General features: G+C 42.8%; 1 protein-coding gene across 2 annotated transcripts in view; it reads right to left on the reverse strand.

The window, feature by feature from the left end:
• POC1A (POC1 centriolar protein A) overlaps positions 1–16,240 on the reverse strand; it is a 114,429-nt gene that overhangs the window by 47,644 nt on the left and 50,545 nt on the right. The window contains exon 9 of one of the 2 annotated variants that reach the window (XM_034777413.1): positions 6,292–6,390. The exons of the other annotated variant lie outside the window; for it this stretch is intronic. Within the exon in view, the coding sequence (XP_034633304.1) occupies positions 6,292–6,390 (99 nt within the window). The remainder of the gene's footprint in view (positions 1–6,291; positions 6,391–16,240) is intronic. 2 annotated transcript variants of the gene reach the window in all.

A 16,240-nucleotide genomic window follows, 5' to 3' on the forward strand; every position in this document is an offset into this window, starting at 1 on the left:
TCAGAAAACTATCTATAAGACCTCTTTCTTCAGTGGTAACAGCTAACTTAGACCCCATCATTTTGTATGTATAGTTGGGATTATGTTTTCCAACGTGCATTACTTTGCATTCATCAACAGTGAATTTCACCTGCCATTTTGTTGCCATCACCCAGTTTTGTGAGATCCCTTTTTGTAACTCTTTGCAGTCTGCTTTGAATTTAGCTGTCTTGCATAATTTTGTATCACCAGCAAACTTTGCCACCTCATGGTTTACCCCTTTTTCCAGATCATTTATGGATACATTGGCCAGCACCAGCCCAGTACAGATCCCTGAGGAACACAGTTAATTACCTCTCTCCATTCTGAAGACTGACCATTTATTCCTACCCTTTCTTTCCTAGCTTTCAACAAGTTACTGATCCATGAGAGGACCCTTCCTCTTATCCCATGACTGCTCAGTTTGCTTAAGAGCGTTTGGTGAGGGATATTGTCAAAGGCTTTCTGAACGTCCAGGTACACTATATCCACTGGATCCACATGTTTGTTGATTCCCTCAAAGAATTCTAATATCGTGGTGAGGCATGATTTCCCTTCATAAAAGCCATGTTGACACTTCCCCATTATACTGTATTCATCTATGTGTCTGATAAATCTGTTCCCTACTATAGCTTCAACCGATATACTTGGTAAAGAAGTTAGGCTTACTGGCCTGTTGCAAGAATTGCCTCTGGAGCCTTTTTTAAAAACTGGTGTCACATTAGCTATCCTCCAGTCAACTGGAACTGAAGATGATTCAATGATAGGTTACATACCACAGTTGTTAGTTCTGCAATTTCATATCTGACTTCCTTCAGAACTGCTGGGTAAATACCATCTGGTCCTGGTGACTTATTACTGTTTAATTTACCAATTTGTGCCAAGACCACCTCTACTGACATCTCAATCTGGGATAGTTCCTCAGATTTGTCACCTAATTCCCCAGGTATAGGAATCTCCCTCACACCCTCTGCAGTGAAGACAGATGCTAAGAATTCATTTACCTTCTCCACAATGGCTTTGTCTTCCTTGAGTGCTCCTTCAGCACCTCGATCGTCCAATGGCCCCCACTATTTGGCAGGCTACCTGCTTCTGATGTACTTAATTTTTTTGAGTAGTTTGCTAGTTGGTCTCCAAATTCTTTTTTGGGCTGACTAATTATACTTTTATATTTGACTTGCCAGAGTTTATGCTCTTTTATTTTTCTCAGTAGAAGTTGCCTTCCAATATGTATTTTTGGCTCTAATCACCTCTAACTCTGTTTAGCCATGGTGGCATTTTTTTGGTCCCCTTAATATTTTTTTAATTTGGGATATACATTTAATTTGAGCCTCTAGAATGGTGTTTTTAAAATGTTTCCATGTAGCTTGAAGACATTTCACGCATGACTGTTCCTTTTAATTTCAATTTAACTAGCTTCCTCATTTTTGTATATTTCCCCTTTTTCAAGTTAAAATCTACTGTGGAGGGCTTCTTTGGTCCTCCCCCTCCCAAGAATGTTAAAATTAATTGCATTATGGTCACTATTACTGAGCGGTGCAGCTATATGCACCTCTTGGACCAGATCCTGTGTGCCACTTAAGACTAAATCAAGAATTATGTCTCCTCTTGTGGGTTCCAGGACTAGCTGCTCCAAGAAGCAGTCATTAATGGTGTCTAGAAATTTTATCTCTACATCTGGTCCTGAGGTACCCAGTCAATATGGGGATAGTTGAAATCTCCCATTATTACTGAGTTTTCTATTTTTATAGCCTCCCTAATCTTCCCGAGCATTTTAAAACCACCATCATCCTCATCAGATGGTTGGTAGTATATTCCTACTGCTATTCTCTTATTATTCAAAGATGGAATAGCTATCCATCGAGATTCTATGGCACAGTTTGATTCATTTAAGATTTTTACTACATTTAACTCTATACTTTCTCTCACAGATAGAATAAGTCTTGCTGGTGAAGGAGTGGCTCTGTCATGCCTATATTTTTTGTACACTGATATTACCGTGATTAACATTGTTCCACCAAATTTCTGTGATGTCTCTCAATATCTTCATTTAATACCCGTCACTCAAATTCACCCATCTTAATATTTAGACTTCTAGCATTTGTATACAGGCATTTATGAAATTTATCATCAACATTTAGTTGTCTGCTTTCACGTGATGTAATTGAATGGGACTCTTTCATTGGACTGTTTATCTTCAATTTCTACTGTACTTTATCAAATTCTATCTTCTCTTCTTTGCTAGAATACAGAAAACACCCTTTATAGATCCTCCCGTCAGGGATGTGTCTGTCTGAACCATGTGCTCTTCCGCACCTGTTGGCTTACCCCCAGCCCTTAGTTTAAAAACTCCTCTACAACCTTTTTAATTTTACATGCCAGCAATCTAATTACATTTTGAAATAGGTGGCGCCCATCCTTCCTTTATAGCCAAGGTCCCTAAAGTCTGGATCATAGAATCATAGCAGATTAGGGTTGGAAGAGACCTCAGGAGGTTATCTAGTCCAACCCCCTGTTCAAAGCAGGACCAACACCAACTAAATCATCCCAGCCAGGGCTTTGTCAAGTGGTCCTTAAAAACCTCCAAGGATGAAGATTCCACCATCTCTCTAGGTAACCCATTCCAGTGCTTCACCACCCTCCTAGTGAAATAGTGTTCCTAATATCGAACCTAGGCCTCAACTTGTATCTTATAAATGATGCAGCAATTTTATCCCCCGCTACTTCCAGGATCAGAATGGAAGTTCTTTTTAGATCAAGTTCTGTTTTGAGTCCACCACATTGATGCAATGTCAGGCCAATTTGATCTCAAGTAGTCTGCTGCGAAGAGCAGTAGAAAGATAGAAGAGTCATGTATAATTTAACATGCAATCACTTGTTTCTTATTATATCCATCACTTGTGCTAACCTGCTTCTCCTCTCTCAAGAAAGCTATCAGAAGAGCTATCTGGCATTATATATTTTTGTTTACATTACCTCTACTTTGGTCAGTATACACGTTTTCACAATGCTTAATAAAGTAGCAGGACTTTGTAGCACAAACTCATTAGGAAACATATTTATTGATTTAGGTGAAAGGCAAAATGACACAGGAAGTACTGAAGTGTATCCCCAATATTGGTAAGGAATAATTGACAATAGCCCTTGAAGGGATAACTCAGTAACAAGGTTAAAGGATTGTGCAGACAGCCTTTTTTTAAAAACAAAATTTTTAGTACAGTCATGCGGCAGTGGTGGAAAAGATTAAGCAGCTTCCTTTTATAGAGGACGAAGTTATTGTTCTTAAATCAGGAAATCAAAAGCTCCTTATGAGAAAAACAAACTGCAGTTTTAAAGTTTGATTTTGTAAATTTTTTGAGAGGTGGGTTGAGCACAAGGATGAGGGGAGGAAGGATACTATAACCTCTCAAAATCATAACAAAACTTATCTGCAGAAATATCTTGTTTTTAAACCACTCTAGCTTGCCTGAGACAAAACACAGCCCTTACATATAAAGAAGGCTGAACATACCTCAGTTTTAATGCTTGCAACAAAATGGAGTTATAAGAAAGTGCTTTAAAAAAAAAAAACGAAGCAGATTTTACCTTTAAAGGAAGTATTATCCAAAAATAACATTTAAGGATAAGAAGTCGTCAAACTGATGTGCAAGTGCAATGTTACGGAAACTAGGGCTCAGAGTACAAGCTATTTACATCACTTAAAATAATAAATCAAACCACCTCCAGAATCATTAACCTGTTTTCAACAACCATACCTGCTATGCTTTACAGACCATTTCACATCAATTTTAAAGCTAGACAACCTATGGAATTTAAATCAGCGCTTGGGCTCTTCACAAGGAAAAAATGTATTTAACACCATCTCATCCTCTTACAATCCAACCTATAATAGTAAAACTATGGATTATTAAAATGAAATATTCTTAGTAACCCAATGTATATCAAGATACTGAAAAAACTGAAGCTGTTGAGCATTTTTATTTTCAAACAAAAAAGGACAGGACCATAATTTGGGTATGTGTAGCAAATCCACTGATAAAGCACTTGTATAGGTCCTGCCTTCACTATATTTATAAGCAGGTTGCAATTCACCTGTTCACAGTATTATTGTTACACACATGGTAAGAACAGTGAGAACCCTGAAGACCATGAGTGTAATCCTGTAACCACTGTAGCCAAGGGGGTTTGCTACTGATTTCAATGGGGCCAAGATTTCATCCTAAGGTCCACTGTTCTGCTAAGGATCAGAGCAGTCTCTCATCCACATGGCAATGCTAGAACATATTTTAACCAATTCCCGTGATACAGCAGAATTTACACTGTGGTTAGGATCACAGTGATATGGCATGGAAGTCCTGAATTGTTTTAATGGACTATCCATTCTCAGATTTTCAACTAGTGTTTTTCTTAACTTCCACTCTTACTAACCCCCGTGTAGTTCCACCAGCAGTAGTGCTAGCATGGAAAGGCACCTGAGTGTTTTTAACCAAGATGTCTTTTAACCATGGTCACAGCAATCTAGACGACATGGTGGTTAAACACCATGCCAGTGCTCCCACAGTTCTTCCCACATGGTGCAATGGTGTAATATTTTTCTTAAAAAAAAGGTTCCCCGTCACTAGGTCTCATACTAAAACTTCACTCTGCATCTACTTATGCTTCACTCCGGTATATGCAATTTCTTCTGATCTAATATTTTTGGAATGCAGTGACTTTAACAGATAGGTTATGCTGCTTTCCTTGGAAATGTTACTTCCCCTTGCTCCTCTGTCCAGTCGAGCAAAGAAGTCTCCATTGTCTCATGAGAAAGAAAGGAACCAAAGTGACTGCAACTACTCTTAACATGGAACGAAGAGCTGATCTTCCAGACACAAGCATACACACCACAACGGCCAGCACAACCAGTGGCCATTGGAATTCTGGGGCGGGAGAAGAGATGGAGGGAGAGAGGGCTGAGTAAAGAGAGGGGAGGATCTGCCTAGTCCACCTGCTTCTTTTGCAGTGACACACTGCTTTTAATGAGTGAAAGGGCAGCAGGGGTGGAGGATGGCAGGCCATCTGAAATTAGGGAAGACATTAATAGTCTAAAATCGTCTAGTTCATTTTAGTAAAGTGATAACTAAGGGGGGATATGATAGATGTCTCTAAAATGATCAACAGTGTGAGGGGGGAAAAAGTGTTATTTACTGCTTCATATAAAACAAGCAGCAGGGGTCATTCAATGAAATTAATAGGCAGCAGCTTTAAAACAAAGTAGTACTTCTTCACACAACGCACAGTCAACCCGTGGAACTTGATGCCAGGGGATGTCACAATGGCCAAAAACATAACTGGGATCAAAAGAGATTTAGATAAGTTCATGGAGGATAGGGCCATTACTGGATATTAGCCAAGATGGTCAGGGACCCAATCCCATGCTCTTGGTGTCCCTAAGTCTGACTGCCAAAAGCTGTGACTGAATGACAGGGGATGGACCACTTGATAAATTGACCTGTTCTCGTCACTCCCTCTGAAGCATCTGGCACCGGTCACTATGGGAAGACAGGCTTCTGAACTAAATGGGCCATTGGTCTGATCCAGTATGGCCTTTCTTCTGTTCTTATTACAAAATATATATTAGCAATTCTGGCACAAGCCTAATGGATTTATTCATAAGACTAGACTTGGGTTGCTGTTAATGTTTTGTTTTCTTTTAAATGAAACATCCAGATGGTAACTATATTGTTAAGAGCAATTCTATTCAGGTTATTGCTTATATATTCCCCTTTCTCTAAGGCCATATTATTCATCCAGTTCTTTAATTGCACTTTTTATGGGGTAATCAGAAACAATACCAGCCTCATCAATAAAACAGACTTTCTGCAACTTAAGTTAATGCAGGAGAACAAGATGACTCTGCGGCCTGAAATGCAGCCAGACACCTTGTAAGGTGTAGGTAATGCTCATCAAATATCCTCCGAGTTCTCATTGAAAAGGGAAATAGCTGGCTCACAATATACCCAAAAGCTAAAAGTGTTCGAAAGAATATCAGTGAGCGGTGCTCACACAGATTTCAAGAGCTATTGTTAGGCACTTGATTAGAATTTAGCTTCACTTGGTAATGACTTGAAATGGAGAGATCAGCTGGTAGGGAAGAGAGAAGAAAGCTCTTCCTGCAAAGCTTCAGAGAAAAACTAGTGTCTCCTCTCAAACATATTATACAGGTAGGTAAACTAGGGAAGTCAAAACATCAACAATAATCATCAGTGTTAAATGTAAGATGGTCTGACCTACCAGACTGTGAAGAGTTCCTGTTACATTAGTGGCATACTTCTGAGTTTTCAATACATCTCCATAATCAGCAGCATCAAAGTTAGTTTTCCATACCATCACCTGCAGAATAAAAACCAGCTGGCTAAAATTAATCCTTTTAAAAACCTCAATTTGCATATATGTTCATTCATTTTGCTGGCAGTCTGGAAAAGTGTCAGCACACCCAGGGTTCTGAGAGGAAAGCTTTGTCAGCAAAGAGCAATATAATAGGCTTCGGCAAAATCAGAAAGATGTTATTCAATAGAGAAGTTATATAGGGCTTGTCTATATAAACATTTAGTTTGCTGCAAGCTGGGGCGTGAATCTATTCCACAACTAGTCTGTCATGGACTAACCTGTCTGTATGGATCCTACTGATGCGCATTAACAATATGCTTTAATAGATTAATGTGCTTTAATCTACTCCTCTCTGAAATGGGACTAGATCAAAGCATGCTAACGTGCATCAGCGATGTCCACATGTTCAGTCAGTCCACAAAGTAGAGTCACATCCCAGCAAACTGCAAAATTGTTTGTGTGGACAAGCCCATAGTTTGAGTTCTCAAAGATAATGGCCTTTTCTGACCTCCCTAGACTGCTACCTAAGTAATACCAAAAAATGTTTGAATACTACTAAGAAACCCACTGAGAAGTTATATTTTACATTATATTAATCTTCAGGAATGGACCTGACTACGAGTACTTATTTTTTTACCTATGGATTAGCACTCAGGAGAAGAGGGCTTAGTTGGCAAAGTAAAATGAGACCTATGGAAACATACTATCTACAAAAATGAACCCTAACAACAAGCAACTTCTCTCCATAATAAATTACATATCCACCATAAGTACTTTTGGAAAGTGCCAAGACAAAAAATCTGGCTTCTCTTCATAAACTGACCATTTGAACATATGAAAACGAACAGGGAGGAGGGAAGGGAATTCCTTAAGACCATGAATTCCCATTTAAGTTGGTAAGTGTTTAAAATATTTTAAGCTAGTCAACAAATAAAAGGACATTTAAATATTTGTAGGATTTAACATTGGTGGAGTAAAAAACTGTTTACAGTTTTATTTCCATGTTTTTAGACATATTAATCGTATTTCACATTATACTTCCATAGTTACAGAAACTTATTGTGCAATTGAGAAACAGTAGCCAAAATAGAAAGACACCTTTGTGTATAACCTAAAGCCCCCAAAAGACTTACACCCAGGCTTAATTTTAACACAGAATAACTCAGTGCATAAAGTCAAGCATGTATATAAAACTTTGCAGGATCAGGCTATAGGCATTATGATTTAACTTCCATAAATAGCCTTATAATTCTAATCTTAGAGGAATTTTTTACTGAACACATTCATAATAGAAGTGTGCAGAAGACTTTAAATATACACACAGTTTAAGAGTTATTTCTTCCTCCTTGCATTAAAGTTTTGCACATGCACACACATACACTCACACAAAAAAAATCACCTTTTTGCTGATATTAAGCATAGAAAATTACAGCCAAAAGGGAGGATTTTTCAAAAAGGTATAAAACTGGAAGTTATAAAGGAACTTGCTACCACAAAAGCTAGATGAGTAGGACCTTTTGGAAAAAAAGAAAAGATCAAGTGTTATAATTTGTTTCCCAGCTAACCAGTAGCAAGAGATATTTCTAGACATGCGAAATGTCATCTCTGAGGGAAAAAAAGGGACTAGCTGTCAGATACAACAGAGATTGCCTCATATGAAAAGATATACAAATTCAAAATCAAATAAAGGAATCCAAGAAACCTTTGCAACTTACAATTAAAGGGAAAAAAACACCGCATATGCAGGTTACCACACAAGTCATCCAGTTATGTAATTGAGAGAAAAATAGCTAATACTGTCCACTTTCTTCATATTACTTTAAATTGGAAATTAAGATGTGTTAAAAAAGTCACTTACAGGCATGTCAAAAGTTATGAATGTTTTTTAATGATTATATAACAATCTTTTTATATGGTAACTATTTTTGAGGTGTATCATTACTACAGCTTTCACCACCACCCCAGTTTCTTCAGAAAAAAAGTCAATATTAGCAGAAAAGCCACACTACAGCCAGCTTGCTATTTCTGTTAATCTCTTTATAAACACACAGAGTTAGGTAATTATTTCAAAAGCAAAACTACAAGTAAAACCTTAATAAAATTACCCTGCAAGAAAAAGGGGGGGGAGGAGTAATCAGACCAGTGCCTTAAAAGATGCTGTTTAAAGGCTAAAAAGAAAAAAAAAACCTCTTATTGAAGTAGTAAAGTAACCTTTACAAAAAAAGACATGTTCCATTTCCCAGCAGTGCTTCAGGGGTAGGGGGAGAGGGGATGGGATAGATAAACTATGTCATGAGTTGAGGGTAGAATTTTTTTCTCCTTAAAAGCATAACATTGGAGAAAGCAAGCTAAGGAATAGAGCAAACCAATTCAAAGGGATTCAGATGCATGGGGCTTACATGTTGATATAAACCCCATATAGACAACAGGGAGCAAAATAATCAGAAACTTTTATAAAGGAACATTAATAAGGAATGTAGACCAACACAAAGGGCATAAGAGAATGAAACTTGCATAACAACTGTCACCTACCCCCACCACACATGCCTGCCTACTGTGGTGTTTAGATGCTGCATGTGATTATTAGAACTGGGAGCACTGGCTGTTGGGAGTCTGAAAGGACTGGGTGATCCAACATTTTGGCAAGGATGGATCTTCTGCCTCTGAACCCACCTGCACCTTTTCTGCAAAGCCCAGGTGAGCCTCCAATTGCTTTTACTGTCTGGAGCCATATGTTTGAGACTTATCTGCTTGCAATCAGTGCTACAGAAATTTCTGAAGTAAGAAAGCATGCTCTGCTAATCCACTGCCTTGGAGCAGAAGGGCAGCGTATATTTTACACGTTTCTCCTTGCAGATAATAAATGATAAGATGATAAATATGAGACTGCACTCACTGCATTAAAGAACTTTTTTGTGCCAAAAGTGAATGTAGTAGCTAATCGCTACAGATTTCGCCAGCGTGAGCAGAAACCAGGGGAGATTATAATGCAGTATATTGCTTCTGTGAGGAGTCTGATTGTAACTTGTGACTTTGGGACTACGGCAGATGAGATGATTAGAGACCAGCTCATTGAGAAAACAACCATGCTTCGCGTAAGAGAACGCTTACTTCTAGAACCACAACTTACACTAGAAAAAGCAATAACCATTGCTACTCAGATTGAGTCAGTTACAGCTGAAGCCAAAATAATGAGCAAGGGTACAGGAGGCCCAGTCCAGGCTGTGACTCCTTTGCAGAAAAGTTGACTATCACTGCAGACAAACAACTGCAAAAGGAAAACTAATGAAAAGCCACTGAATCAGCAAATGCAAAATACAGTAAAAGCATGCTTTCGCTGTGGATCCCCACATCATCTTGCAAGCTACACAAGATGTAGCTTTTGCGTTACTTTAAGGATGTGTCTCTTACTGAACCCAAACTTCACTTGGTGTGCTATTTAAAAAACCGTATTCCAGTACATGGCTGCCTGACAGCAATAGTTACCTTTGGTGATTGCCGTGTAGCTGCGGAGTTCTACATTGTCCACAAAGGCACTGCTATCCTTGGCAGAGATTTATTAGCTGCTTTAAATCTCAGGGTAGTTAATGGACAAATTGATCTTCCTCAGCAAAGCACTCTTGCAGTACACACACACCAGTTTCAGCTGGGACCCAACTCCAGGTTGAGGAGAAACTTGGCTGTGCTTATGGGTTTCTGCATAAAGTTAAAATGCGGAATAATGTGATGCCTGTACGACTCGGGATGAACTCTCTTTGCTCGATGGCTGTGTGCTACGAGGTACACACCGGCTACTTGTGCCTGAAGAATTACAGTTAAAACTCATACACCTGGCACATGATACTCATCAAGGAATTGTCAGAACCAAACAACGACTATGGGATCTGTATTGGTGCCAGGGATGGACTCTCAAACTGAAGCACTCATAAAATCCTGTGTCACTTGCCAAATGCATGATAAGACAGCAGTGACATGTAACCCTCCATTACAGCCTGTTCCTCTTCCTGAATCTGCATGGGAAAAAGTGGCGATTGACATTGTAGGACCCTTTGATACTGCTCCAATTGACTGTCATTATGTCATCACTTTAATAGACTATTTCAGCAAATGGCCTGAGGTAGCGTTTACATCGCAAATTTCTTCTGCTACAGTAATTAAGTTTCTCTCTCCAGTTTTTAGCCAGAAAGGTAACCCCAAAGAACTGGTTTCAGATAATGGTAGTCAATTTACTTCCCTGGAATTTGAAACTTTTCTAGCATTTTACACAGGAGGTCATCCCTATATTACCCTCAAGCCAATGGAGAAATCGGACGATTTAACAGAAGTTTGAAAACAGCTAAACTGGAAGGGCGATTGTGGATACCCTTCACTACTGATTTCTTTGAAGCATGACATGGGCTACACAACATGCCACAACACAAAGATCACCTGCAGAGTTACTGCATGGGAAACGGCTGAATACTAAACTGAACATTGCTGGATTGTTAAAGGCACGACCTGATGCCCCAAACAAGGATGATGTGAGAAAGACAGTTGAACAGAACCAAGCAAAGTCTAAGGCTTTCACAGACAAACAGCAGGGTGCTAAGGAAACCAAAGTTTGAGTGTGGTTCCTTTGTTAGAATACGAAAACCTGAAATCTTACGCAAAGGGGACCATAAATTCGCAGCTCCTCTTAAAATCAGAGAGAAGAAGGGCCCTTACACCTATCGACTTTCTGATGGGCGGGTATGAGGAGGTTACTCACCCTGTGCAGTAACTGACGTTCTTCGAGATGAGTGTCCCTGTGGGTGCTCCACTACAGGTGTTGGTGCGTCCCTGCGCCTTTGCCCGGAGATTTTTGCAGCAGTACTCATAGCGGCCACGCATGCTCAGAAGCTGCCCCCCACTGTGACTCTAGGTTGATAGTACGCATGCGTGGCCAGTCTCCTCAGTTCCTTCTCTACCACGGAGGCCCCCCAACTCCGAAGTAGAGGGGAGGAGGGTGGGTAGTGGAGCACCCACAGGGACACTCATCTCGAAGAACGTCAGTTACTGCACAGGGTGAGTAACCTCCTCTTCTTCTTCGAGAGATGTCCCTGTGGGTGCTCCACTACAGGTGACTTAAAAGCCGTGTATTTTAAGGAGGTAGGGACTTCGGATCTGGTAGGAACGCCGTTGAAAGTACCGCCCTGCCCAAGCGTATGTCAGATAGAGGGCCTTGAGTAAGGGCATAGTGTTTAACAAAAGTGTGGTCAGAGGACCAGGTGGCTGCTTTACAAATGTCAGCCAGGGGAACTTTGCGTAAGAACGCGACAGAGGCAGCCAGAGATCTAGTGGAGTGTGTTCTAATGCCGTCTGGAGGTGTAACCCTCTTCATCTGATAGCACAGTCGGATACACTGGGAGATCCAGTTCGAGAGTCTCTGGGTAGAAATAGACGTGCCTTTGGAGCGCTCTGCAATAGAGACAAAAAGTCTGGAGGAAGTTCTAAAAGGTCTGGTTCTATCCAAATAGAATGACAAGGCTCTGCGTACATCTAATGTATGCATTGAGGTTTCGAAGGAGTTCGCATGTGGTTTCGGAAAAAAAGTCGGCAGGTGTATGGGTTCATTAATGTGGAATGACGAGTGTACCTTTGGAAGAAATTTGGGGTGTAATCTGAGGGTAACCTTGTCTTTAAAAAATATCGTATATGGTGGGTGTGCCATAAGAGCTGCTATTTCTCCTGCCCGTCTGGCCGAGGTAATTGCCACTAGAAATGCTGTTTTCATCGAGAGGTGTAAAAGGGAGCACGTGGCTAGGGGTTCGAATGGTTGTTGAGTTAGGGCAGACAGTACCAGATGAAGGTCCCACGGGGTGGTCGGTGGTTTAATGTCTGGGTATAAGGTTTGTAGTCCCTTGAGGAAACGCTTCATGATAGCGTGAGCAAAGACAGACGTATCATCAATTCTGTCATGGAAAGTTGTAATAGCAGCTAAATGGACCCTGATGGAGCTGAAAGAAAGGCCGGATTGCTTAAGGCCCAATAGATAGTCCAATATAATTGAAAGAGGTACCGAGGTAGGACAAAGGTGTTTAGCAGAACACCAATGTGTGAATCGTTTCCACTTTTGAAGATAGGTCTTGCGAGTAGATTGCGTTCTGCTATGTAGGAGTACCTTCTGAACTTGTTCAGAGCAATCTAATTCGCTTTGGGAAAACCATATAGGAACCAGGCCTTGAGGTGAAGCATGGACAGGTTGGGGTGGAGAAAACGGCCGTGTTGTTGAGATAGAAGGTTTGGGATGAGCGGCAGGGAGATTGGTGGTTGGATTGACATTCTGGTGAGGAACGGAAACCACGGTTGTCTGGGCCACGATGGGGCAATGAGGATCACCTTGGCTCGGTCCGTTCGTATTTTTATCAGAACCCTGTTGAGAACTGGTATCGGGGGAAATGCATACAGTAGGTTTCGGTGCCATGAGATCATGAATGCGTCCCCCAGGGAATGTTTGCCCAGTCCTGCTCTGGAGCAGAAATTGGGACATTTCTTGTTTTTTGTAGTTGCAAATAGGTCTATCGTTGGGTAACCCCAGGTGCTGAATACATTGTGAATGGTTTTCTCGTCTATCTCCCACTCGTGGTCCCATGGGAAGCGTCTGCTTAGTTCGTCCGCTGTGGTGTTCATGATCCCGGGAAGATAGGCTGCTGATACCCGGATGTTGTTCGCAATGCACCAATTCCAGAGCTTCATAGCCTCTGTGCACAGCGAGTGGGATCGAGCTCCTCCCTGCCTGTTTACGTAAAACATGCATGCAATGTTGTCCGTCATTATGCGTACGTGATGATGCTTGATTAGTGGCAGGAAGTGACGGCACGCGTTGCGAATGGCTCGAAGTTCTAGAACATTTATGTGCAGGGAGGTCTCGGTTGGTGACCATAGCCCCTGTACTGTGTGATGAGACATATGTGCACCCCAACCTGTCATAGATGCATCGGTGGTCAGGATGAGTGATGGGGCCTGCTGAAGAAACGGGACTCCAGAGCAGAGGTTGGAGTGAACGGTCCACCAATGTAGCGAATCTTTGACTGGAGGAGGCAGGGAGAGAGTCTTGTTTAAAGAGTGCATATTCGGTTTGTAGACCGTTGCCAGCCACGCTTGGAAGCACCTCATGTATAGACGTGCATTCTGGACAACAAAAGTGCACGAGGCCATGTGACCTAGTAGTTGCAGGCAGTCTCGGGCAGTCACCTGTGGGCTGTTGCGAATAATTGTGGCCAGTTGGTTTATGGAATTGAAGCGATCGGGTGGGAGCGATGCTAACCCCGTCCGGGAGTCGAGGTCTGCGCCTATGAACTGCAGGTGCTGGGTGGGGCGTAATGTGGATTTGTCTCTGTTTATTTGTAGGCCGAGAGATAGAAAGCAATCGACTGTGAGCCATGTGAACCGGAGCGCCTCGTCGAATGTTGAAGCTTTGAGGAGGCAATCGTCGAGGTAAGGGAATACTATGACCCCTTGTTTCCTGAGGTAGGCAGTGACTACAGCTAGAAGCTTGGAAAAAGCACGGGGGGCTGTGGATAGTCCAAAGGGGAGTACCCTGTATTGGAAATGTGTGGAACCGAGGGTAAATCGGAGGAAACGTCTGTGGGCCGGATGTATAGTGACATGGAAATAGGCATCTTGTAGGTCGAGGGCAGAAAACCAGTCGCCCTGCTCCAGCGCTGGGATTATGGTAGTGAGGGTAACCATCTTGAACTTTTGCTTTTTGATGAATCTGTTGAGCCACCTGAGATCGAGGATTGGTCGCCATCCCCCATTTTTCTTTTCCGTTAAGAAATAATGGGAGTAAAAACCCTTCCCTCTGTGCCGTTCTGGCACGATTTCTACTGCTCCCAGATGAAGGAGATGTTGCACTTCTTGGAGGAGTAGCTGCTCGTGAGAAGGGTCCCTGAAGAGGGACGGGGAGGGTGGGTGGGTGGGAGGTAAGGAGAGGAAGGGGATGACGTATCCAATTGTAACTACCTCTAAGACCCATTTGTCGGAGGTAATCTTCTCCCATTGATGGAAGAAAGGTCGTAGGCAGTGTCCAAAGATAGGTGTGTCGGCTGAAGTGGGGGCGTTGCTTTCTAAACCCTCGACCAAGTCTTCAAATCTGCCTATTAGTTGGTGGGGGTTGAGGTGCCCCTGCAGAATTTGGGCGACGTCGCTGGAATCTTGGTCTTTGACGTTGTGGTTGTTGTTGTTCCTGCGGTCTATGGGAATGTTGTGTGAATGCGGGATAACGTGGCCGGTGGTACGGTTGGTATCTATATCGCCGTCTTCTGGTCGTAGGTGTCTGGAGACCTAGAGACCGGAGGGTTGTCCTTGAGTCCTTCATTGAATGAAGCACTTCATTCGTGGTAGAAGCAAAAAGTTTGTCACCGTCGAAGGGAAGATCTTCAATGGTGCTCTGAACTTCGCGAGGAAAAAAGGAAGAGGAGAGCCATGAGCCCCGTCGCATGACTATCGCTGTAGCGGTCGATCTTGCCGCTGTGTTGGTGACATCGAGGGCTGCTTGGAGAGCGGTGCGTGATATGGCTTGTCCCTCAGAAACCATAGCTCTGAACTGTTGTTTTCTTTGTTCTGGAATGTCATCAATAAAGTCCATTAACTTATTATAGTTTTTATGGTCGTATTTTGCCAGGACTGCAGTATAATTAGCTATACGAAATTGGAGGGTGGAAGATGCATATACCTTGCGACCAAAAAGGTCCAGTCGTTTGTTGTCCTTGTTGGGTGGGGCGGAACGAGAATACTGTTGTCTAGCCCTCTGGTTCGCAGCGTCTACTACCAATGAATTTGGTGCTGGGTGGGTAAAAAGAAATTCAGAGTCCTTTGGAGAAATAAAATACTTCCTGTCTGCTTGCTTGCAGGTAGGTAGGCTTGTCGCTGGAGTGTGCCAGATGGACTTAGCGGGTTCTAAAAGGGCTGCGTTAATTGGTAGTGCCACCCTGGAGGAAGAAGGGGGCTGTAGGATGTTCGTTAGCTCATGCTGTTGTTCGGTGACCACGTCCAAGTTAATTCTCAGGTCACTGGCAACTCTTTTAAAGAGGTCCTGGAATTTTGTATATTCGTCCGAGGGAGTCGGAGGAAGGGGAAGTAATGCTTCTTCAGGTGCTAGCTCCGGCTCTGCTGGAACAGGAGTAGGGCTAGGTTTATCCTGGGAGCGTGACTGTGTTGCCAGGCGTCTCGTGTCACTGGCATATTCGTTAGGAGGCGGCGCTGGATCAGTGTTGCGCCCGGTCGAGTGGCCACGGGGCATGTATTCCCGAGGGTATGATGCCCATGGTGTCCAGTATTGCCATGGTGGCGGGTAGGGCATAGGTGGTGCCATCCAGGGGTGCACCCCCCAGGAGGCAGGGTCCTGAGAGTGGGATGAGGTAATTTTCTCATAACCTCTATTGCCCAGGGTCTGGGGCTGGGAGTCATGATATGGAGAAAAAACTCCCTGTGGATCTGTTTCCTCCTCACTGGGGGAAAATTGCTCAGATCCTGACTCAGGCATTGGAGAAGAATATTCGTTCATCAGCGGAGACTGCAAGGTAGGTGATACCAGAAGATCTGCTGTCTGGGTAAAGTGAGGTAATGAAGCTCCTGCGGGAGGTGAAAGCTGAGCCGGGAGAGGCTGCCGCACAGGAGCATTCCTGCGATCGGGGTTTCTGCCTGTGATCTCTGTGTCAGAGTGCACCGCAGGGGTCGGTGCTGCGGTCGGTGCCGGGCGGGCAATGTCAGCCTGCCTGGGGTCAGGCATGTCGTGGAATGTCGGCACCGTATCAATCGCGGTGCCGAACGGTGCCGTAATAGAGGCAGGCAACTGGAAGCCTGATGCCTCGGCACCGGATCCTTGCGCCGC

This window comes from Trachemys scripta, chromosome 7 (genome assembly GCF_013100865.1).
Source record: "Trachemys scripta elegans isolate TJP31775 chromosome 7, CAS_Tse_1.0, whole genome shotgun sequence".
NCBI classification, from domain to species: Eukaryota; Metazoa; Chordata; order Testudines; family Emydidae; genus Trachemys; species Trachemys scripta.